Below are 26223 nucleotides of genomic sequence, written 5' to 3'. Positions count from 1 at the left end.
GCTAATCAATGAATTTGGAAAAGTAGTGGGAAACAAAATTAATGCACAGAAATCTCTTGCATTCCTATACACTAATGATGAAAAATCTTAGAGAGAAATTAAGGAAACACTCCCATTTACCATTGCAACAAAAAGAATAAAATACCTAGGAATAAACCTACCTAGGGAGACAAAACACCTGTATGCACAAAACTGTAAGACACTGATGAAAGAAATTAAAGATGATGCTAACAGATGGAGAGATATACCATGTTCTTGGATTGGAAGAATCAACATCGTGAAAATGACTATACTAACCAAAGCAATCTACACATTCAGTGCAATCCCTATCAAAGTACCAATGGCATTTTTTACAGAACTAGAACAAAAAATCTTAAAATTTGTATGGAGACAAAAAAGACCCCGAATAACCAAAGCAGTCTTGAGGGAAACAAATGGAGCTGGAGGAATCAGACTCCCTGACTTCAGACTATACTACAAAGCTAAAGTAACCAAGCCAATATGCTACTGGCACAAAAACAGAAATATAGATCAATGGAACAGAATAGAAAGCCCAGAGGTAAACCCACTCACCTATGGTCAACTAATCTATGAAAAAGAGGAAAGGATATACAATGCAGAAAAGACAGCCTCTTCAATAAATTGTGCTGGGAAAACTGGAGAGCTACATGTAAAAGAATGAAATTAGAACACTCCCTAACACCATACACAAAAATAAACACTAAATGGATTAGAGACCCATATGTAAGACTGGACAGTATAAAACTCTCAGAGGAAAACATAGGCAGAGCACTCTTTGACATAAATCGCAGCACGATCTTTTTGGATCCACCTCCTAGAGTAATGGAAATAAAAACAAAAATAAGCAAATGGGACGTAATGAAACTTAAAAGCTTTTGCAAAGCAAACTACAAACAAGATAAAAGACAACCCTCAGAATGGGAGAAAATATTTGCCATCGAATCAATGGACAAAGGATTAATCTCTAAAATATATAAACTGCTCATGCAGCTCAATATTCAAACAACAAACAACCCAATCCAAAAATGGGCAGAAGACCTAAATAGACAGTTCTCCAAAGAAGACATACAGATGGCCAATAAGCACATGAAAAGCTGCTCAGCATCACTAATTAGTAGAGAAATGCAAATCAAAACTACAATGAGGTGTCACCTCACACCTCACACCATCATCAGAAAATCTACAAACAAATGCTGGAGAGGGTGTGGAGAAAAGGGAACCCTCTTGCATTGTTGGTGGGAATGTAAATTGATACAGCCACTATGGAGAACAGTATGGAGGTTCCTTAAAAAACTAAAAACAGAATTACCATATGACCCAGCAATCTCACTACTGGGCATATACCCAGAGAAAACCATAATTCAAAAAGACACCTGCACCCCAATGTTCATTGCAACACTATTTACAAGAGCCAGGTCATGGAAGCAACCTAAATGCCCATTGACAGATGAATCAATAAAGACAAGTGGTACATATATACAATGGAATATTACTCAGCCATAAAAAGGAACGAAATTGTGTCATTTGTAGAGATGTGGATGAATCTAGAGACTGTCATACAGAGTGAAGTAAGTCAGAAAGAGAAAAACAAATGTCGTATATTAACGCATATATGTGGAACCTAGAAATGAACTGGTTTGCAGGGCAGAAATTGAGACACAGATGTAGAGAACAAACATATGGACACCAAGGGGGGAAAGCGGTGTTGGGGGTGGTGGTGTGATGAATTTGGAGATTGGGATTGACTTATATACACTAATATGTATGAAATGGATTGCTAATAAGAACCTGCTGTATAAAAAAATAATTAAAATTAAATTTAAAAAAGAAAATTGTGTGGCAGAATAACATATTATGACATGGAAATAGTTTCATGATATATTTAGTGAAAAACAGCAATATATAAAATAAGATGTAGTAGATGATCCTATTTTTTAAAATACTTGTAATATAATCAATGCCACCTCTGAGGTGTGTGAGGCCCCAGGGACATTTTTTAATGGGGTGCCTCTTTATATAAATGATTAAAGTCACTTCAAATTAGTGTCAGCACCATCCTAGCTGTCTGATCTCAAGCAATTTGGAGAAAGACTACCTTGCTGGCCAGTGGCTCACCAGGCTTCTCTCTGGGAACGAGATCTAGCTGTGAGTGAGGGATGACTCTACAGGTGGAGTCCCAGAGCTCCTTGGAACATCTGGTTGACCCCATGCCTGGTGGGGGAGAAAAGCAGGAGAGGGTAGGAGAATGTCCCACAAGGAAGAAACAGGGCCTTGGCCCATGAGGGTCTATGTGTGGGCTCAAGACGTCCTGCCTATATAACCCTGCCAACCTGGGGTGATTCCAGGCACTGCAAGAGGACTTCAAAAAATTTGAGGCAGATTCTTCTGGTAATTGGTATCCATGTCTAGGCTCAGGGCACTGTACCTGTGCTGGCCCCAGCTGGTTCCAACTGCCAGAGGAAACTTAGACAATTTTGATAAAGGCCCTCCAAAGCTGGGGATGGGGAAGAAGAGTACCTAAAGCATAGATCAGGATGGGTGTTCTTCTAACTGGGGTCTAAGGGTGGGACTGATTATGTATGTGCAGAAAAAGATTGGAGAGATTTACACCAAAATTGTGGATGGGCTGGGTTCTACTTTTCCCTTCTATTTCAATCAATTCATAAATTTTTTTTACAATGAAAAGAACTATTTTTGATTAAGGAAAGTTATTTTAAAGAAAGAATGTATAAATGCAAGTAAGATATACTAGTTGAGATGAAGATTAAGTGAGAGCTTTTCTAGTATGTGTCACTGCTGGAGCTTACCTGAACATTTTTCCCAGTCGTAGCAGGTGTCATAGCCACAGGGTTCTTTCTTTGTGCTACTGGATGAAAGTTTTGTCCTTTCAAGACCCCATTCTAGCTGTGGACCATCTTGGCATGAACCAATATGTAGAAAATGGAGTTGCTGATTGTTTAAACAGTTCTCGGCCAAAAACTTACAAGCGGTTGAAGTAAAGTGATGACTGGAGCGAGTATCAAGCACACAGATATCTTCTGAATAAAGGCTGTCCAAGAGAGGAAAGCAAGCATTTATATGTGAAGACTAGAAAAGATGGTGTGCAGCCAACTCAGATGTTAACTTACCACCCAGCTATTCTTTCCCGCAATTTCTCTCCTTTCAGGCTCTCATTTTATCTGGCATGCATTGGGATTCCTCTTTCTAAAATTTCACTTTAAGCATGGTACTACTCCCAATTGCCTTCAAATTAAAGTCTGAATTATTAAATTCTGATGATCAAAATCTTCCGTATTTTGACCCAATCAACTTTTCTTTCTAGAATCATTTTTCCATCCTCCTTAATCCCTCTTTATCATCTGAAAATTTGACAATTTTCTAAACTAATAAGATTATTGTTCCTTTGCTACCATGCCAAGCCCTACTCAATCAGTGTCGTATTGTCTCTTCTCTCTGCCTATCTGCATCCAGATCAATTCCTGGCTACATTTTGAAGCTAATCCTGATCGACCTAGCTGATGGTAGCCTGTACCTCCTCTGAACACTTTTTAACACTTATTAATTGTAATACAAGAGTCTTATATATAATTTTATATATATATAATTATATATATATATATATAATTATATAGCTTTGTAAGTGTATTTGTATTGTGGTTAAGAACATGAGCTTTTAAGTCAATTAATCCCTGGGTAACTTGCTAAATCTAAGTAAATGGATGGGTCCTGCTAACAAAAGGTTAGCCATAGTCCTTCTCTTGCTGAGAGGACAAGAACGCCTTGATTACTCCAAATATGAGTTTCTTCTCTAATGTCAACTTTAGAGTTAACAATCAGTGCACCAGTATGTAAAATTGTTTCCAGAAACTGAAGCCCATAGCTGAGAACAAAAGGCCACTTTCTGAGAACTTAAGCTGTGGGGTCAGTCACTCTCAGAAACATCCTCAATGCCATATAAAAGAGGACTGAGGAGTATAAAAAGGGGCTAGAGAGGTAAGACTGAGCTGAAATTCAGACAGTTCCAGAGGACAGTCTGTATTCTCATGGTTGGGTATTGCAAAGATGAAGATAGAAGTTTCCTCTGGGTTAAATGGACAATGGGAACATTTTAAGTACTCCCTTAAAAGGCCATTTGCTGGGTGAGGGGACCCCAGCTGCAAGAAGCGCATACAAAGTGGACCACTTGTGGTTAATACTGAGGAGGGTAGATAGAGCCATCCTTGGGTTGAATTCTATCAGTGGAATGTTACAGAAAAAGACCCTGTAGTGTTCTCATAAATAAATAAACAAACAAATTAATGTGTCCCTACAAGTGTTTGTTCACTTGTAGCTCAGAGGAATGTGGGAGCGAATCAGTGTTAAAAGTGAAAAAAAAAAGCTGGTGCAAAGAAATAGAAGAAAAATTTAAAAGTAACAATTATGGACACACAGTTTTAAAGATGAAAATTGCCTTAGAACAGTCTGCATTGTTTATATATTTCAAAGTAAAAAAAAGTGAAATATCACAGCTGGGCACAGTCTGTTGGCTTCCTACTCCGTTATTCATTCTCTCCCTCAGTCATGTAACTCTAATTTTATTCAAAAACGCTTTTGCTTCTAGCCAAAGAACTGCATTTCGTAGCCTCCCTTGCAGGTCCACCGGGCCATGTGAATAAGAGAAGAGTAATGAGATGGACGCCATGATAATTTTCCCAGGAACTCTCCTTAAAAAGAGAGACTGTGTCCATTTCTGGTCTTCCTTCCTTTGTACTCCAGCAGGGAAGTCTTGGATCATGAAATAAATTTAAGAATGTCAGAAAAGAAAACTTTACTTTGATAAAAATAAATAAATAAATAAAGTATCAGTTACACTTCAATAAAAAATAAATTATGAATATTAGATTTTAAAAAAATGAATGGCAGAACAGAAAGCAGGAAGGAGAAGCAGTCCTATCTGAAATGAGAGAATCACCAGACCATCCCTAGACTGCCTTCCCCCACATTTATTTTGTGAGATAGAGAAACAAAACTTTACCTTAAGCTAATGTTATTTCGGATTAAATTCCCCTGAAAGCATCCCTTAAGTTAATAAGCACCCTTGACATGCCAGGGTTAGTTCATGTAAAAAAAGACAGTTATAACAGCAGAGAGTCGTGGCAGCCATATAAGGATATATCATTTTTCATCAAGCTCTCTGCCACCACATGAAAGACTAATCTCACAAAGGGATGTGTGTGTGTGTGTGTGTGTGTGTGTGTGTGTGGAGTCTATGCTCACACCTCTTTCTCTATTCCAAGCTTTTGGAGGCACAAACTTGCCCTATATTTAGGGGGAAGAGAAAGCCTTTGATATACATGAGTTTGATTTTAAACTGGACAGGAATGAGTCTTTAACATCAGAATGAGACTATTTTTTTTTAAAACATCTTTATTGGAGTATAATGGCGTTACAATGTTGTGTTAGTTTCTGCCGTATAACAGGGTGAATCAGCTATACGTATACGTATACCCCAATACCCCCTCTCTCTTGCCTCTCCCTCGCACCCTCCCTATCCCACCCTTCTAGATGGTCACAGAGCACAGAGCTGATCTCCCTGGGCTATGCAGCTGCTTCCCACTAGCTATCTGTTTTACATTTGGTAGTGTATATATGTCCATGCCACTCTCTCACTTCGTCCCAGCTTACCCTTCCCCCTCCCCGTGTCCTCAATTACATTCTCTACGTCTGCGTCTTTATTCCTGTTCTGTCCCTAGATTCTTCAGAACCTTTTTTTTTTTTTATTCCATATATATGTGTCAGCATGCGGTATCTTCACTTTCTGACTTACTTCACTCTGTATGACAAACTCTAGGTCCATCCACCTCACTACAAAAAACTCAATTTCATTTCTTTTTATGGCTGAGTAATATTCCATTGTATATATGTGCCACATCTTCTTTATCCATTCATCTGTTGATGGAAACTTAGGTTGCTTCCTTTTCCTGGCTATTGTAAATAGAGGTGCAATGAACATTGTGGTACATGACTCTTTTTGAATTATGGTTTTCTCAGGGTATATGCTCAGTAGTGGGATAGCTGGGTCATATGGTAGTTCTATTTTAGTGTTTTAGGACCCTCTATACTGTTCTCCATAGAGGCTGTATCAATTTATATTCCCACCAACAGTGCAAGAGGGCTCCCTTTTCTCCACACCATCTCCAGGATTTATTGTTTGTAAATTTCTTGATGATGACCATTCTGACCCGTGTGAGGTAAGGCCTCATTGTAGTTTTGATTTTCATTTCTCTGATGATCAGTGATGTTGAGCATCCTTTCATGTGCTTGTTGGCAATCTGTATATCTTCTTTGGAGAAATGTCTATTTAGGTCTTCTGCCCATTTTTGGATTACGTTGTTTGTTTTTTTGAGCTGCTTGTAAATTCTGGAGATTAATCCTTTGTCAGTTGCTTCATTTGCAAATATTTTCTCCCATTCTGACGGTTGTCTTTTCATCTTGTTTATAGTTTCCTTTGCTGTGCAAAAGCTTTGAAGTTTCATTAGGACCCATTTGTTTACTTTTGTTTTTATTTCCATTTCTCTAGGAGGTGGGTCAAAAAGGATCTTGCTATGATTTATGTCATAGGGTGTTCTGCCTATGTTTTCCTCCAAGAGTTTTACAGTGTCTGGCCTTACATTTAGGTCTTTAATCCATTTTGAGTTTATTTTTGTGTATGGTGTTAGGGAGTGTTCTAATTTCATTCTTTTACATGTAGCTGTCCAATTTTCCCAGCACCGCTTATTGAAGAGGCTGTCTTTTCTCCATTGTATATTCTTGCCTCCTTTACCAAAGATAAGGTGACCATATGTGCGTGGGTTTATCTCTGGGCTTTCTATCCTGTTCCATTGATCTATATTTCTGTTTTTGTGCCAGTACTATACTGTATTGATTACTGTAGCTTTGTAGTATAATCTGAAGTCAGGGAGTCTGATTCCTCCAGCTCCATTTTTCTTTCTCAAGTTTGCTTTGTCTATTCAAGGTCTTTTGTGTTTTCATACAAATTGTGAAATTTTTTATTCTTGTTCTGTGAAAAATGCCGTTGGTGGTTTGATAGGGATTGCATTGAATCTGTAGATTGCTTTGGGTAGTAGAGTCATTTTCACAATGTTGATTCTTCCAATCCAAGAACATGGTATACTTCTCCATCTGTTTGTATCATCTTTAATTTCTTTCATCAGTGTCTTATAGTTTTCTGCATACAGTTGTTTTGTCTCCTTAGGTAGGTTTATTCCTAGGTATTTTATTCTTTTTGTTGCAATGGTAAATTGGAGTGTTTCCTTAATTTCTCTTTCAGATTTTTCATCATTAGTGTATAGGAATGCAAGAGATTTCTGTGCATTAAAGTAGTATCCTGCTACTTTACCAAATTCATTGATTAGCTCTAGTCGTTTTCTAGTAGCATCTTTAGGATTCTCTAAGTATAGTATCACTTCATCTGCAAACAGTGACAGTTTTGCTTCTTTTTTTCCGATTTGGATTCCTTTTATTTCTTTTTCTTCTCTGATTGCTGTGGCTAAAACTTCCAAAACTATGTTGAATAATAGTGGTGAGAGTGGGCAACCTTGACTTGTTCCTGATCTTAGAGGAAATGGTTTCAGTTTTTCATGATTGAGAATGATATTGGCTATGGATTTGTCATATATGACCTTTATTATGTTGAGGTAAGTTCCCTCTATGCCTACTTTCTGGAGGGTTGTTTTTTTTTGTTATAAATGGGTGTTGAATTTTGTCGAAAGCTTTTCCTGCATCTATTGAGATTATCGTGTTGTTTTATCTTTCATTTTGTTAATATGGTATATCACATTGACTGATTTGCGTATATTGAAGAATCCTTGCATTCCTGGGATAAACCCCACTTGATCATGGGGTATGATCCTTTTAATGTGCTGCTGTATTCTGTTTGCTAGTATTACATTGAGGATTTTTGCATCTATGTTCATCAGTGATATTGGCCTGTAGTTTTTCTTATTTTGTGACATCTTTGTCTGGTTTTGGTATCAGGGTGATGGTGGCCTTGTAGAGTGAGTTTGGGAGTGTTCGTCCCTCTGCTATATTTTGGAACAGTTTGAGAAGGATAAGTGTTAGCTCTTCTGTAAGTGTTTGATAGAATTTGCCTGTGAAGCCATCTGGTCCTGGACTTTTGTGTGTTGGAAGATTTTTAATCACAGTTTCAGTTTCAGTGCCTGTGATTGGTCTGTTTATATTTTCTGTTTCTTCCTTGTTCAGTTTTGGGATATTGTGCTTTCCTAAGAATTTTTCCATTTCTTCCAGGTTGTCCATTTTATTGGCATATAGCTGCTTGTCATAATCTCTCATGATCCTTTGTATTTCTGCAGTGTCAGTTGTTATCTCTCCTTTTTCATTTCTAATTCTTTTGACTTGAGTTTTCTCCCTTTTTTTCTTGATGAGTCTGGCTAATGGTTTATCACTTTTGTTTATCTTCTCAAATAACCAGCTTTTAGTTTTATTGATCTTTGCTATTGTTTCCTTCATGTCTATTTCATTTATTTCTGATGTAATCTTTATGATTTCTTTCCTTCTGCTAACTGGTGTTTTTGTTCTTCTTTCTGTAATTGCTTTTGGTGTAAGGTTATGTTGTTTATTTGAGTTGTTTCTTGTTTCTTGAGGTAGGCCTGTATTGCTGTAAACTTCCCTCTTAGAACTGCTTTTGCTGCATCCCGTAGGTTTTGGATCATCATGTTTTCATCGTCATTTGTTTCTAAGTATTTTTTGATTTCCTCTTTGATTTCTTCAGTGATCTCTTGATTATTTAGTAGTGTATTGTTTAGCCTCCATGTGTTTGTATTTTTTATAGTTTTTTTCCTGTAATTGATATCTAGTCTCATAAGATTGTGGTCGGAAAAGATACTTGATATGTTTACAATTTTCTTAAATTTACCAAGGCTTGTTTTGTGACCCAAGGTATGGTCTATCCTGGAGAATATTCCATGAGCACTTGAGAAGAAAGTGTATTCTATTGTGTTTGGAAAGAATATCCTATAAATATAAATTAAGTCCATTTTGTTTAATGTGTCATTTAAATCTTGTTTTTCCTTATTTATTTTCATGGATCATCTGTCCATTGGTGAAAGTGGGATGTTAAAATCCCCTACTATGATTGTGTTACTGTCTATTTCCCCTTTTATGGCCGTTAGCATTTGCCTTACGTATTGAGATGTTCCTCTGTTGAGTGCATAAATATTTACAATGGTTATATCTTCTTCTTGGAGTGATCCCTTGATCATTATGTAGTGTCCTTCTTTGTCTCTTGTAATAGTCTTCATTTTAAAGTCTATTTTGTCTAATATGAGAACTGGTACTCCAGCTTTCTTTTGATTTCCATTTGCATGTAATATCTCTTTCCATCCCCTCACTTTGTCTGTATGTGTCCCGAGGGGTGAAGTGGGTCTCTTGTAGACAGCATATATATGGGTCTTGTTTTTGTATCCATTCAGCCAGTCTATGTCTTTTGTTTGGATCACTTAATCCATTTACATTTAAGGTAGTTATCAATATGTATGTTCCTATTATCATTTTCCTAACTGTTTGGAGTTTGTTATTGTAGGTCTTTTCTTTTTCTTGTGTCTCCTGCCCAGAGAAGTTCCTTTAGCATTTGTTGTAAAGGTGATTTGGTGGTGCTGAATTATCTTAGCTTTTGCTTGTCTGTAAAGGTTTTAATTTCTCCATCCAATCTGAATGAGATCCTTGCTCGGTAGAGTAATCTTGGTTGTAGGTTTTTCCCTTTTATCCCTTAAAAATGTCCTGCCACTTCTGGCTTGCAGAATTTCTGCTGAAAATTTAGCTCTCAACCTTATGGGGATACCTTGTATGTTATTTGTTGCTTTTCCCTTACTGCTTTTATTATTTTTTCTTTGTATTTAATTTTCGATAGTTTGTTAATATGTGTCTTGGCATGTTTCTCCTTGGATTTATCCTGTATGGGACTCTCTGTGCTTCCTGGACTTTATTTCCTTTCCTATGTTAGGGAAGTTTTCAACTATAATCCCTTCAAATGTTTTCTCAGACCCTTTCTTTTTCTCTTCTTCTTCTGGGACACATATAATTCAAATGCTGGTGCATTTAATGTTGTCCCAGAGGTCCCTGAGACTGTCTTCAGTTCTTTTCATTCTTTTTTCTTTATTCTGCTCTGTGGTAGTTATTTCCACTATTTTATCTTCCAGGTCACTTATCCATTCTTCTACCTCAGTTATTCTGCTATTGATTCCTTCTATAGTATTTTTAATTTCATTTATTGTGTTGTTCATCATTGCTTGTTTGCTCTTTAATTTTTCTAGATCCTTGTTAAATGTTTTGTATTTTCTCCATTATATTTCCAAGATTTTGGATCATCTTTACTATTATTACTCTGAATTCTTTTTCAGGTATACTGTCTATGTCCTCTTCATTTGTTTGGTCTGCTGGGTTTTTACCTTGCTACTTCATCTGCTGCATATTTCTCTGTCTTCTCATTTTGTTTAACTTACTGTGTTTGGGGTCTCTTTTTCCCAGGCTGCAGGTTTGTAGTTCCCGTTCTTTTTGATATCTGCCACCAGTGGGTGAGGTTGGTTCAGTGGGTTGTGTAGGCTTCCTGATGGAGGGGACTGGTGCCTGTGTTCTGGTGGATGAGGCTGGATCTTGTCTTTCTGATGGGCAGGGCTGCTTCCAGCAGTGTGTTTTAGGGTGTCTATGAACTTAGTATGATTTTAGGCAGCCTCTCTGCTAATGGGTGGGGTTGTGTTCCTGTCTTGCTAGTTGTTCGGCATGAGGTGTCCAGCACTGGACCTTGCTGGCCGTTGGGTGGAGCTGGGTCTTAGGACTGAGGCGGAGATCTCTGGGAGAGCTCTCGCCTATTGATATTACATGGTGCCGGGAGGTGTCTGGTGGTTCAATGTCCTGAACTCAGGTCTCCCACCTCTGAGGCTCAGGCCTTACCCCCGGCTGGAGCAGCAAGACCCTGTCAGCCACATGGCTCAGAAGAAAAGGGAGAAAAAAAGGAAACAAAGAAAAAAATAAAATAAAATAAAAATGTGTTTAAAATAAAAATACTAATAAAATTTAAAAAGTAATAAAAAAAGGGAGCAACCAAACCAATAAACAAATCCACCAATGATAACAAGCACTAAAAATTATACTAGGATAAACATAAAAATCAGAAACTAGTCAGTCACATACAGCAATCCCCAAGTCTACGGTTGTTCCCAAAGTCCACCTCCTCAATTTTGGGATGATTCCTTGTCTATTCAGGTGTTCCATAGATGCAGGTACATCAAGTTGATTGTGGAGATTTAATCCGCTGCTCCTTAGGCTGCTGGGAGAAATTTCCCTTTCTCTCGTTTGTTTGCACAGCTCCTGGGGTTCAGCTTTGGATTTGGCCCCACCTCTTCATGTATGTTGCCTTCTGGCATCTGTTCTTCACCCAGACAGGACGGAGTTAAACGAGTGGCTGATTATGGTGCTCTGGCTCACTCAGGCTGGGGCGACGGGGGGGTACAGAATGAGGGGCGAGCCTGTGGTGGCAGAGGCTGGCATGATGTTGCACCAGCCTGAGGCACACCTTGTATTCTCTCGGGGAAGTTGTCCCTCGATCATGGGACCCTGGCAGTGGCGGGCTGCACAGGCTCCCAGGACAGGAGATGTGCATAGTGACCTGTGCTTGCACATAGGATTCTTGGTGGGTGCAGCAGCAGCCTTAGCGCTTCATGCCCATCTCTGGTGTCCGCACTGATAGTTGCAGCTCGTGCCCGCAGAATGAGACTGTTTTAGTAACAAAAGCCATGCAAACTTAGTGGACAAGGGTGAGAGGCAATTAAGAAAGCTTGCTACCAAGTGGGGAAGGAAGAATTCAACAGAGCATAGGGAGTATTGGTTATGTGAAGAATTAATATGCTTTGTGTTCATGGTTCAAGAAGCCTAGCTCCTCCATTAAGTTGGTTACACTAGACTGGTTTTCCATTTCTAAACAGAGTCCATAGAGTATCTCTTACCCACAGTCTTCTTCTGGAGACATGCAAATGCATTCAGATCCCAACTGTTTTTGTCCTGGTTGACAATTGCCTTTTAAGAGTTCCAAGGTATCTGAATCAAAAGAAAATGAAGATAAGAACAATGCACACCATGGATTTCAAGTGATAAGTTTGAATTTAGGAGAAAAGGCAGTGGTGAAAAGTTCTCATTTATCTTTTGGAGTTAGAGCATTCATTTTGGCTTTTCCAGATATGTTGTCATGAAATAGTCCATCTGAAAGGTCCTTTCTAGCTCTAGGAGCTGTCATTTTCCAACCTAGAACTGCTGCTAAGTTCAGAGAACTAAAGAAAATGGAATTGGTGAAATTTTTGCTCATTTGTTATTCAAACATTTATTGAGCGACTATGATTTCCCAGCACCGCCATAGGTTCTGGGGATAGTGGGTTGAGAAAAATTTGACCCAGATCCCATGCTCTCAGAGCTTCTAGTCTTGTGGAGCAGACAGACATTAATCAAAAAAACACACTGTACACATAGAATTGCTGCTGTCATTAGTGCTATTGAAGAGAAAGCATATAATCAAGAAAATTGATGTAGCCAGGAAGGTTATGAACAGTAAAATGGGAAGAGAAAAGGGAGTGTGTTTGAAGCAAAGGCAATAGCAGGCATAAACATGGTCAAAAGAGAGGTAATGTGTGACTTTCTTGGAACTGTAAGAAAGCCAGGGAAACAAGGGCATGGAAAACGTACAGCCAGAGAGATGGCTGTGTGGCAGACTGTGTAGGGTCATAAAGGGCTTTCAAAGGATTTTTCTCTTATTTTATAAGCAGTGGCAAGTCTTTGATAGGTTTTAGCAGGGGGTGGTGTGACAAAATCAGGTCTGGATTTGGAAAAGAAGTTAATTTTGGTTTCTCTGTGGAGAATGAATTTGGAGAGTCATGGTGGTCAAGAGAATAGACAATTTATGAGGTTATTATAGTAGTTTGGGTGAAAGAGAATGGGAATTTTGACCAAAGTGCTAGAGGTGGAAATGGAGAGAAGTGGATGAACTTGAGACATTTTAAGCACATAAAATGGATGATATTGCATATTGTGGGTAAGTTATGAGAACTGCCAAGTATAATTCTTAGGTTTATAGTTTGCATGAGAGAATAGATATTGGTGCCTTAACTGAAATAGAAAATACTAGAAGATGTTAGTTGTAGGGAAGCTATGGTGATGACTCAAGAATTCCTCTCTGCATATGTTGAATTTATAGTCTCTTTAAGACAGCCAAACAAAATAGACACATAGGAATTTGAATATTCAAGTCTAAAACTCAGTGGAGAAGTCTGTGATAAAGATTTAAATTTGTTATTAGCCTATGGGGGAATCATTGATGCTATGGGTATGGGGTGAGATTCCCCAGCAGGAGAGTGTAGCATGAGGTGAAGGGACAGATCTGAGCCTTGAGGAACTACATTTAAAGTCCATGCAAAGGCAGGAGCCTGCCAAAAATAGAGGGCAGCAGCCAGACAGCGCTGTGTCTTGGAAGCCAGGGAAAGAACGAAAGAACGAATGTGCAGAAAAAGGTCAACACTGTTGAATGCTGCTGAGAGGGCAAGGCAGATGAGGACCAAAATACTGTCTATTCTGTTTAGCAATATGGATGTCAGTGACGACAATGGTGTGAATGGATTTGGGGGGATAATGGCTTGAAAGTCAGATTTTTCTTATAAGAATAATCAATGAAGGAATGCAACTCCCAAATGTGGCTATTTATCCCTATGATATTCTAGATATTAGGATGTTATGTGGAAAAAAATGGAATGAAAACAGCAGTAGTCCCCTAATAGTGGGAAAACAGACATTAATCAAACAATCATAGTGATGGGTTTATAATTAAAGGCAGAGATAGGTGTTTTGAAAAAATAAAGTTCCAGGAGATCATATCACCAAAAAAATCCAACTGAGAAATATAAGGAAGATCTATAAGGAAATGATGCTTGACCTAAGATGAGCAATTGAATAGTGTGTATGAGAGGAAGGGAGATTAAAACAGAAGGAAGAACACTTGGATATATTATATGGAAGTGGAAATCTTGGTTATCTTTGCTTTTGTTCAGGCTCATCCACAGAAGCTTTAGACTGGTTGAATTAAACCTGGAGCTGACATCCTGAGCCTCCTGGATGAAACACAGTCTAGTCCCTGGACTGGATCTGACTAATCAGGCATCCACAGAACCACAGTGGCCTCTGTAAGCAAGTAATTGTCAAAGGAGGGCTGTAGGCAGGTATATCAGGCAAGAGGTTTGGTAGGGAAGGAAGTTTATGTTAAAGGCAAAAATAAAGATTTAGAAAATTGGTAGGTTTTCTTCTTTGCTGCTATGCATTTCCATTCCCTATTATTACTCTCTGTTAGGACCCTCATTCCATCTGGTGAAATTTGGCTCAGAATTTTCATGAACATGGAGACCTATAGCTGATGGTAAAGTCTCAGATACTAAGATTTCCATTGACATGGGCTCGTTTTTCTTTGGTTTCTGTGTGGCCTTTGGCTTTTGTAAATAAATCCACGCTTAGGTCAAGGAGGGACCCTAAGCTATACATTGTTTCCAAAGAGCATCAACTCTCAAGCACACAGAGCATTGTTCCCTCCCTACCGATTTGACTCACCTGCAAGGACTCTTTGCTCCCTCACTAAGCGTCAGGTGGAAGTCCAAACTGGCCTTCAGCTGCCCATGCTGCCTGCTCTGCACAGTTTTTGAGTAACACGGAAATGAGAACATTGCGATTTTTAAGTGCTGAGGGCAAGGGGGTCTTCTGGAGGTGTTGATTTCTTAGAGGAAGGGAAAAAACTAACAGTGGAGGTGTGCAGCATCTCATTTCTTCAGGAAGCAAAATTCTTTTTCACATTGAAAGAATTAAAAGTCTTCCTGGGGCTTCCCTGGTGGCGCAGTGGTTGAGAGTCTGCCTGCCGATGCAGGGGACGTGGGTTCGTGCCCCGGTCCGGGAAGATCCCACATGCCGCAGAGCGGCTGGGCCCGTGAGCCATGGCCGCTGAGCCTGCGCGTCCGGAGCCCGTGCGCCACAACAGTGAGAGGCCCGCGTACCGCAAAAAAAAAAAAAAAAAGTCTTCCTGGCCAACAAATGACCTGAAGTCTCTTTATCACACAGCTGCTCCCGCATTGACAGGAAAGCGTGCTCAGTTTTATTGATGATTTTCTTTCTTTTTCTGTGACTCCCTTCATTGATCTTCCTGCCAACGTTGTTGAGAGAAAGTATATGAGATGGGATATTTCTTCCCTTTATCTTGATGTAGAACATTTTGTTGTCTCTCAGTTTGGATTATAATTTTAATTTCTTTTCCAAACACGGAGACATGTGTGCATTTGCATGTGTGTGTGTGTGTGTGTGTGTGTGTGTGTGTGTGTGTGTACATATGCTGTTATTTTTATAAAGAGGAGGATGCTACCTAAGATGCCCAGAGGATCTGAACTCTCTAAACCCTGTGGTCCCCAAATGCATTCATACCTCTGACATATATGATCAGGAGTCGAGTGAAACCAAGCTACAATACTGACCTGAAGTTCTCACAAATTTCCATGTGGTCTCTTTATCAATAGTTTTAAGGTTTTTATAATAGGTTAAGTCTCCCCTTTTCCTTCACACATGGTAAAAGCCCAGAAGAGGATAAAGAAGGCAAGATGGCAGAGAGCTTGAGGAATTATCAGAGCTGCTGCACAGTTCTTGTTTGACCCAAACTGTCTGACTTTGGGTCTAATTTAGCCTCTCTGTGCCTTTGGTTTTTCCTTGACAAAATAGGCTTAATCATGTCTGAGCTCAGAGAGACCATCAGGAATTCTCTGATTAAAAATGAGACATTATTTGAAAAAGCATGTTGAGAAATTTGGAATATATGAATTAGTAGAAGCTCCCTTAACTGTCCTCCAAGTAACCAACAGGCCAGACTAACCAGGGTTTTCAGCTACTCCATGCCAGCTGCCTGTCCAACACTGAACTGCAAGTTTTATAGGCTCCTCTCTTCCACAGCTTCACACTTCTGCCCCTACCAGTCCAGCTATAGACTTACCAAGAGTCAGTTTTGTTTGTTTCCAAGTCTATTTATGCCAGTTACTATTGTAATTGTGTAAGTTGATTAAACATATCAACTGATAAAGGAGGAAAAAAAGTTATTTTTATAAAAACTAAGTTGAAAATGCTGAATAATTGAAAGTGGTTTGCAAAAATTTTCCTTTGAATTAATGTGGATAAGACTACTATAAAAGATTAAGGAAAAATAAAAGCATTTTGTAGTCAAGTTTGCTGCAAAAGTTGCCTTTAAGCTTTCACCTCTCTTCAAAAGAGAGATAATTCTCAACTTTGTCTGTATCTGGATTAACTCGGAGAGATTTTATACAAACACAAAATATTGGGCCCTCCCAGCTCAATGACATCAGAACCAGGGGATGGGACTTAAGCAGAGGTGTTTCTTAAAGAAGTGCCCCACTTGGAGTTAAAAAACCCATTGTTTTAGAGAAACTGATATGGGATAACATAGATGATGAATTATGTATTTGTTTTATTTGAGAAAAATCTTGAAATCAAATCAGGAGACCCTTTAGGAACTAAGAGGTTGGTCCTATGTCAGAAAATTGGTGAATATTTGTGTATTTCTATGTTCTAAGTTAAAACGTTTAATTAAAAAGTAGTGTGGACTACTTTTCTATGGCTCTCCACTTGAACTAAATTTTCAGTTAACCATCAATTCTGATTTTTTCATATGAGAGCACTTGCACTCCCTCAAAATCGTGAAGTATTAAATTGGAAAAGAAAACTGACCTCACTAATATTTGAAGATATCCACTTGACCAATAGCTACTTATGTGCTGCCTGACCTCATCATCGACACGGGGTGAAATACAACCCAACCCGCCAGTGAATCTTCTTAAGAAATAGCTCCTCTGTAGATGCTACGCGACCAACCACAAAGGACACCAACTTAGCAGACCCCAGTATCCTGAGCAGCTACTCACCTTTTTCACAGGTGAGTGAGCTTGAAATGGGAGGTGTCCAGGAATCCCCACTGCATGTGTACCTTGATGGCCCAGCAACAACAAAGCCTCTGGGGCAGGTTAGCTCAATGGATTCACCAATTTTATATAATGTCTGAAATGGTGACAGTGTCAGTACTTCCTGCACCACTGGCTTGAGGCACTCTGTCCCTGCAGAGAGAGAAATATTTCAGAGGTATTTGGTGGAGCAGAATACTCAGTGGATACAGGCAGATTTTGTGCAATCCAAGAAGTGATTTTAATATGATTTACCGCATTGGTTCAGCTTTAATGCTGCCTTTTGATGAGAAAGACTGGGGGTTGAGGGTCCCAGTTTAGAAACTGGGAAACTGTCTTTAGTTCCATTAACTGAAGAACTTGCTAAGGAACTGCCTTCAGATACTCCTTTCATTATATCATTGGGAGCTTTTCAAGAAATAATCTTTTCCATTCTTCTCCCCAGTGAGTTTTCCCAAAAGCAAGTCACCACATTGTGGGTGACACAGAGACAGGATGTTCTAATTGACACTGGTCTCAACTCTTTGTCATGATATTCCAGAATAACTCTTTGGAGGCCCCATCTGAGCCTTGTTTAATCGCATTTTGACTTTCCTGAAGCATGGGTATGTGGGGAGCCTGCAAACTCCTCCTCTCTCTTTGAGCAAAGGATGTGGATGTGCTCCAAGGAGAAAATTGCATTTCACAAAAAAAATCCCATCTCTGATACACAAAGAGTGTAAGTATCAGCTTCCTGGGACTCATTATTTCGCATCTCTTTGTACATCGGGCAAGGCAGATGCCTGTGGTTAGATGCAGTTAGCAGACTTCCCAGATTTCTTCTTAAACACATGCCTCACAGTCCTGCTAATACTCAGGGGCAGGAAAACTAAAATATGAAGATAGTTTGAAATCTAATTTGAGCAGATGAATCCTACTTTCTGCCTTACTAAACCTTTTCACTAGAGTTACTAAAAAAATAGTAAAAGTGTACTAATCTAAGGGTGTGACTTTGCTCTATTTGGGGCACATCCATTCTCTAGCAGAGTCATGTGGAAGGCCTGCTCAGTTCTCACGTTGGCATTCCACATCTCCTCGCCTCCAGGTTCTGTCTGGTAAGCAGCTGAAGTACTGGTATCCAACAGGTTTGAAACCAGTAAGGCATATGATTTCAACTTCTTCCCCAACGGAGTACAGTTTCCTTTCATTCTAGAATTAAAACAGAAATCAGCACATTACTAATGTTATGAATAATACCTTCAAACACCTCGGGGTCCTCCTGGATTCTTTCTGTTCCTTCACTCTTGTATCTACTCAGAGTCTGCTCAATTTCTACTTCTAAATATGTCTCAAAATTCTCTCCTTTCTTTTGCCATCATCATTGTCTTTGCTTACAGCATGTATTATCTCTTACCAGGACAACTATCTAATCGGTCCCTCTTCTAATCCATCTTCCATATTGCTGCTTCAATTGATTAGAATATATATACTTATTTTAATTAATAACTTGCTCCCCTCTGTATATGAGATGGCTTACTATTGCAAGAAAAAGAAAACTATATATGAATCCTGTAGTGGCTATAAATGGAATAAAAAATGTATCCTGCATACGCAGCAAATATATGCAGATGCTATGGTAACACACTGACTACAAATCATTTGAAAGTGTTCCTAATAACCTATTTATCATCATATACTTTCCCAGTTAATGTGTAATTAAAGTACAACTCCTGGCATTTGGGGTTCACTAAAAGATTTTAAAGATAAGATGGGTTTTATATTCTTAGCTTGGAATATGAGATTTAACCCACTTTCCCATCCTCACCTCTTGCCATTTCTTCCAATAGAACCTATCATCTAGCAAAACAAAGCCATCTGCTATTCTTTGCACATAATACTCTCTTTCATGCCTCCCTGTCTTTACCTGGCTGTTCCCTCTATCCTCAACATCTTCTCTCTTCCGTTCTCTCAAGACCCAACTCAAATAGAACTTCCTCTGTGGAGAATCTCTTTCATTTCCCCAGCTTCATCCGGTGTACCATCCTTTCAGTTTTGGGGGGAAAATTGTCCAAAGCTCTAATTTATGTTTATCACATTTATCATCCCCACCCATACACTTGAGTGGCACTTCTATTACCAGGTCTCCCCTCACAAACCTTTACACGGGGCTTAATAACTCTTTGCTGAAAAAATGCAAAACACTCTCCTTCTTAGGAAGACAGTAATGTAACAGTAATGAAACTCTTTCCTTACCTAGTGGGAGACAAGTACAGAGAATTGGCTAGGAAATTATTCTCTGAGAATCGAAGTTGGGAATTTTGAGGGAGGTGAAAGCTCAGTCGTCAACATTTGTTATTACTTGGCCATGTGATTCAACTTTTCTCCTAGAAGATGATTAATTTCCTGAATACAAAAAAGAGCATTCCATCTTTGGTTATTATGGGTATGGCTGTGTTTCCAAGGGAAATGGCATGATGAGTAGTATTAATGATCTAGATGTTTTATTCAAAGACTGCACATTCATCCTGAAATAAATTATTGTCATAAACTTCTGCTTCCATTTCTTTTATGAAGCTATAACGTATAAGTGTATGTTGCAACCATCAAGCTTTGTCCAACATATCTGCTAGACCGACTAAACAAGAACCCTTAGTCACTGTCACTTGCCAGTGGGGGTAGGACCTGTGTCTTGGTCACTGAAAAGATATCTTCACGTGCAATGACATGATTGCTCTAGCCTGAAATGAGGCATACCTGCCTCTGTTTGACTCCATATAAGGAGCATTTTGCTACTAGGAATCTAGAAGGTACTCATTAGGAAAAGTTAAAATTGTATTACTTTTGTGCAAAAACTATCATCAGGTAGGAATTAGGCCTTAAATAAAGAACAAATTAAAACAAGGAGTGAACCTATTCATGGAAATGGAAACATATAATCTAATTTTGTAGAGTCATTAGAAGAATGAATCACTGTTTAAACCTTTTGTGTGTTTTTAAAATTAGAATGTCAATCATTTTAATACTTTATTTAAGCAGCTGGCACAAACAGATTAAAAATTATTTAGGTATCTGGATCTGATAAAATGTAATTCTGAGGATACTGTTGTAGGGCAGGGACTGGAAAACTTCTATAAAGGGCCTTGATCATCAATTGCAGGTCAGGCAGTGTCTGTCACCTTGTGTCACAGTTGCACAAAACAGCTATGGTCATTATGTAAACAAAGGAATGTGGTTGTGTTCCAATAAATTTCATTAAAAAAAGAAAAGAAAAGAATACAGAGGGCAGGTCAGATTTGGTCTGTGGGCCATAATTTGTTAACTCCTATTCTAAAGGATTCGTTTCCAAAGTGTGACTTCTGAACTAGCAGCATCGGTATTACCAGGAATCTTGTTAGTTATGGAAGTTTCTGGGCCCTGCTCAAGATTAGCCTCTAGTGCATCTGGAGTGTGAGAATCTCTGGTTCTAGAGTAAAGACTAATCGACATTACTCCCCCTCCAATATTTCCTCCCCCTCACAACTTTAGGCCTGGTACCTTATACATGAACAGAAGATGAATGAACAGGGAAGATACATTAGCCCAGACTAAGCTCCATGGATATTTATTTGCTGGCCCTGGAGAATCGAGGGTATTGATTTTTGATCATAAATATGATACAGTTGGAAACAGATTAAAGGCCTTACTGGGTTTAAGAAAGGTAAACTTTTTTTAAAAAAAGGTAAAATTGATTAGGGCCCATGCCTCCTGTGATCAATTTTAAATATTATCTATCTCCTGAAAGTTTATATCTAAAGCCACAGAACTGTCTAACAAAAAGTATTTAGTTGTTTTTAATCATAGAAACATATAGTGGTTTAATGAAAAATGATATAATTAAAAGGTATTAAAACTGTACTGACTGCTTAAGAGTTCTATAGGTTTTTAACCTAAGAAGCCATTACAGACTCAACACCTCCTATGTTACAGTCAAGACTAGTTTGTTTCTCTGATAACGTGCCTTACATAGGGGGTTACTTTGCTCAGATTCAGAAATAAACAGTCAGATCTTAGTTGCAGATTCCTACAGAAGTCATCCAAACCATTCTCCACTCACATAAATGTACCACCACACGAGTTAGTAGTGCCAAGGCACACAAAAGTGTGTGTGTTAGTTTGGTCTAGCAACCAGGTATGAGGACACCTCCAGGGAATTCACAGGGAAAAGTGATGGAGACTTTCTAAATATTCCTTTTTTACTTTTTAAGTCAACAGGTATTAAACTAAGAAAAAAATAACTCTAAATAAAAGAAAGTGCATGTTTCCTAAGTTCTATTTTTTTGGATTCCAAACCTAAAGTAAAGGTCAGGATGCTTACCCGGATAAATGCATTTTCTGGAGGGACTGGTTGAGGACACCCTGAATCTGATTCTAATTCAGGGAGGTCTATTTCTTTCACTTCCTCATCATCACTGATGCATGGTTGTCCACTAAAAGGGAAAAATAAACGTGTGTATAATACAGTAAATTTGTGTGTATATATATATATGTATATACACATTTACATGTTTGTGTATACACATATATGCATGCGTATATACACATTATATATGTGTGTATATATATGTATATAATACATTTAAAAAAGAGAGAAAACAGAGAGAAAAAGGGGTAGCAGCCGATCTAACACCTCACTGATATGTTGCGTTGGAATAGGTAAAATTCTAATCATTTCTTTACCTAGCAGTAAGAAAATAAATATCTTAACTGTCTAGTTTAGTAGCGGTGTTGGGGGAGATGCCCTGCTCTCTCCCCGTATCCATCCTTACTCGTTCTGCATTATGGAAAATGTGCAGTGCTCCACTTGCCGCCTCTTCCCCTCACAGCTTTTCCCTCCTTGCTGGGGGGCAGGGTTGTTGCATTCTCGGGTTCTCGATCTCTTGTAAGTAGCATCACACGTGCTCCAGGAAGACCAGCAGCCCCAGTTCCCGTCTACAGCATCTGGAACACAGGAAGACCCATCCACCGATCATGGTGCCTCTGGGAGAATTGGGGCTTTGAAGCCAGGTCCACTTGGCTTTCTCACAGTTTAGCTGTGGGAGCCTTTGTGGAATATCGTAGGATTATTGTGAGGATTAAAAGAAATTATCTGTGCAAAGGGCCTGACATATCACCTGATTTCCCTTTCCTGTTCCCACAGCCTGAATAAAATGGCAACAACTATGAATCATTTTCAACTATCAGCAACATATCTCACACATACATATATACATAAATATATGTATACATGTGAACTTCTTCCAAATAGAATATATATAAAATTACATTTTTAAAGGTAATAGGCTATATTCTTACTCCCATGACATATCCTCTTTCTAAGGAGGGTTAGAGGTATGAACATTGCTTGGTCCTGTGTGAAAACTTTGGTTGTGTCTTAATTTATCCCTTATTACAAGCCACCCTCATTCTACATTATAATGCACAAGAGGTTAACAAGAGCATCACATATTTTACTTTATAGTGTGTTTTATTATTTTATCTATTTTATGTTATTGGCATTGTGCTGTATATTTTATATATATATATACACATATATAATTTGGGGGTATATAGTGGCATTATCCCCATTTTATGGATGAACAGACTGAGGCATAGAGAGGTTAGGTGACTTTCCCAAGGTCACATAGCTGGTAGGTTACAGCTGAGATTCACACCAGGACTGTTTGACCTTTGAGTCTAACTTTCTCCAGGCCTGTTTTCCTTGTGAGTTTGCGTAAGGTGGAAATTGCTTATGCAGTTCTCTTATGCAGAGAAGTTTTGTTTTGTTTTGTTGTTTTCATTGACCAACCTACAATACCTTTGGGAGGGGAAAGCTTCCTACCTTATAGCAAGTTACTGACACTTACTAGATTTGTAATCCGGAGAGCGCCTCTCACAGTTCTCACCGTAGGTGCCGCTCTGGCACACGCACAGACATTCAGTCCCTGAGAGCGTGGGGTGGCCGTTATTAGGGCATTGAGCACATTGGCAGGGGTCAAACTTGGCTGCATAGTCTCGATAAGCTCTCATGAGGTTGTTCCGTCTTGTCACCGCACAGGGGATATTTCTTACCAGGTCTGTAATGGGAGCAAGCTAAGAGCAGATGGGAGAGAGGAGGTCCAGTCAGAGTCACATCTCTTTGGCATATGTTGCCATCATCGCCCAATTCTCATAGAATGAGAGGCAAGGTATGGAAAATCCCACACTTCAAAGGGATTGTTGTAGAATATGGTATATCTGTCAATTGGACTAGTGGAGAAAAGCCCTTCCCATGAGGGTGGGGGAGCTTCTTTCCCTTCTACAGTGGGTAGAGCAGCTATCTGCAAGGTTAGCTGGCTTCTGTTGTCCCTAAAACATGGCAGGTATAAAGTATCTGGAGCTTACTTTCCCCAGAATTCTACTATGGAGGAAGCCTCACGTGAGGTGTCGCTTACTTGGATTTACATCGACTTGTTTATTAAGCATCAAATGCATGCATCAAAGTACTGAGAAAAGTGACCAAGAGTTAGGCAGCTCAGGAATGCTTTGCTGAAGGCTCATCAAGTTTGACTCAAGGAGAAAAATCTGGAAAGGGCGAAGAGAGGCTTTCAGTGTTCTCTGTTTTTCCAGGGACACTACTACTGGCTTTTGATGGAACCAGATGAGAAAATGTGGAGAGACAAAATAGAGAAATGAACTTGCTGGTAGGATCAATAGAAGAATTACAGTAACAAATATGGAGCTAACACAAAATCGGGGTTCATTTTTTTTTAACATCTTTATTGGAGTATAATTGCTTTATGATGGTGTGTTAGTTTCTGCTTTATAACAAAGTGAATCAGCTATATGTATACATACATCTCCATATCCCCTATCCCACCCTTCTAGGTGGTCATAAAGCACCGAGCTGATCTCCCTGTGCTATGTGGCTGCTTCCCACTAGCTATCTATTTTAAATTTGGTAGTGTATATATGTCCATGCCACTCTCACTTCGTCCCAGCTTACCCTTCTCCCTCCCCATGTCCTCAAGTCCATTCTCTTCGTCTGTGTCTTTATTCCTGTCCTGCCCCTAGGTTCTTCAGAACCATTTTTTTTAAAATTCCCTATATATGTGTTAGCATATGGTATTTGTTTTTCTCTTTCTGAGTTACTTCACTCTGTACGACAGACCCTAGGTCCATCCACCTCACTACAAACTCAATTTCGTTTCTTTTTATGGCTGAGTAATAGTCCATTGTATATGTGTGTCACATCTTCTTTATCCATTCATCTGTCGATGGACCCTTGGGTTGCTTCCACGTCTGGCTATTGTAAATAGAGCTGCAATGAACATTGTGGTACATGACTCTTTAAATTATGGTTTTCTCGGGGTATATGCCCAGTAGTGGGATTGCTGGGTCATATGGTAGTTCTATTTTTAGTTTTTTAAGGAGCCTCCATAGTGTCTGTATCAATTACATTCCCACCAACAGTGCAAGAGGGTTCCCTTTTCTCCACACCCTCCCCAGCATTAGTTGTTTGTAGATTTTCTTATGATGCCCATTCTAACTGGTGTGAGGTGATACCTCATTGTAGTTTTGATTTGCATTTCTCTAATGATTAGAGATGTTGAGCATCCTTTCATGTGTTTGTTGGCAATCTGTGTATCTTCTTTGGAGAAATGTCTGTTTCGGTCTTCCAGGGCTCATTTTAATTAACATTTTAAAACCTCAGAGGAATGACTCTCTAGTGAAGTGTATGACTCACAAGTGCCCAGATGGGCAGCTGGACCTCATTTTCCTACCGTAACCTGTAGAGCTCCAAGTATCTTCATGCTACATGTAAATCATTCTGCCTTCATGATGATTGAACTCCTTTATTTTCATTTAAATGAAATGAGCAGAATAGCTCCTTAAGGAGCTTTTTAAAATGTGCTTATGTTTTAGGCAAAACTGGCTCAAAGTGGCATATGACTGATTTGTGGACAAAGTATTTCATACCTAATAAAAATCACCCTTTAATGTAATTACAACAAATATAAGACTGGTAAATTTAATCAATGGTGATAGAAACAGAAAATCAAATGGGTCTAAAATCCCATTTACCCCACAGAGCTATAAATGAAGATTTAGCAGGGCTCATCAAATAAAGAATTGCAAGAAAAGTACAGAAATCAAATTTATTACATACATGGGGAGTAGAACACTACTCCAGGTAAGTTTAGGCATTCTACTCCCCATACATGGGGAGTAGAACACTACTCCAGGTAAGTTTAGGCATTTTCATGCACTAAACTCCCTCTTCTGGTATTTAATGTGTGCTGGGAATTCTAAATGCTGTACTACAGAATGCTTGTTTGAACAGCATAAACAAGAGATGTTTAATTTAATGTTTTTTAAAAAAGTATGTTGTGCATACACACTAAAGAAAGACATTTCTTTTATCATCTGAGAAGAAAATGGAAAAGGAATTGTGTGATGTACAGTTTGGGCTGCCAGAGAACTGCCTTAGCTCTTACCCATAATGCTTTTCAATCTTACCTTAAAGTCAATCACAGTAGGATTTTCCTTCACTGATTCTAACCACTCAGAAAATGTCTTCTCTTCTGGACCAGAACTCCCTTTCTCCCACGCCAAAGCTGCTGCATACTCACTCCTCCCGCCTTGAACCAGGGATATGGATTTCTCTGATCCTTGAATAAATGAACCTGCAAGGTATTTCAAGAAAATTACTCGTTTAATTTTATTGCAAATTCAAACTTGAAAGTAAAGCCTATTTGCACAGGAGAAAGAAGCAGATGGCAGAGTCATGTAGCTCAATTAAGTAAACTAAGTGAAAAGCAAGAGAACACGTCTCTTGTCCCTATAGGGAGTTTAATAATAGAAATGATAATAATAGTGCCAACAGCTACCATTTATTAAGCAACACATGTATGCCAGGCACTCTGCACTCATTATTTATGTAATTCTCTTAACAACCCGGAGCAGTAGGTTTTACAAACATGGACATTGAAGCCAGAAGTAATTTGGCCTGGAACACATGGATACTAAGGGGGCGGAGGGGGGCTGGGATGCAGATGTAGCCCAAGGCCTGAGGACTCTGTCTCCTGCTTTTTGATGCCAAGCCTCCCACTTTTGACTTATATGGGCATATGTCTTGGGCCCCCGGAATAACATAAACCACATGGTTTCTGGTACCCAATCAGTTGACTGCCATGCC

At 39.0% G+C, this 26223-nt stretch overlaps 1 protein-coding gene across 2 annotated transcripts in view; it reads right to left on the bottom strand.

The window, feature by feature from the left end:
* Window positions 1-26223, bottom strand: part of C6 (complement C6) — a 91979-nt gene that overhangs the window by 14430 nt on the left and 51326 nt on the right. For both annotated transcript variants that reach the window (XM_060009543.1, XM_060009542.1), the window contains exons 10-17: window positions 25545-25711; window positions 22913-23138; window positions 21836-22007; window positions 21385-21496; window positions 18107-18239; window positions 17016-17204; window positions 12021-12111; window positions 2829-3070 (exon numbers count right to left, since the gene is read on the bottom strand). In XM_060009543.1, the coding sequence (XP_059865526.1) occupies window positions 2829-3070; window positions 12021-12111; window positions 17016-17204; window positions 18107-18239; window positions 21385-21496; window positions 21836-22007; window positions 22913-23138; window positions 25545-25711 (1332 nt within the window). The remainder of the gene's footprint in view (window positions 1-2828; window positions 3071-12020; window positions 12112-17015; window positions 17205-18106; window positions 18240-21384; window positions 21497-21835; window positions 22008-22912; window positions 23139-25544; window positions 25712-26223) is intronic.

This window comes from Delphinus delphis, chromosome 3 (genome assembly GCF_949987515.2).
Source record: "Delphinus delphis chromosome 3, mDelDel1.2, whole genome shotgun sequence".
Taxonomy (NCBI): domain Eukaryota; kingdom Metazoa; phylum Chordata; class Mammalia; order Artiodactyla; family Delphinidae; genus Delphinus; species Delphinus delphis.
This window is presented reverse-complemented; position numbering and strand designations above follow the sequence as displayed.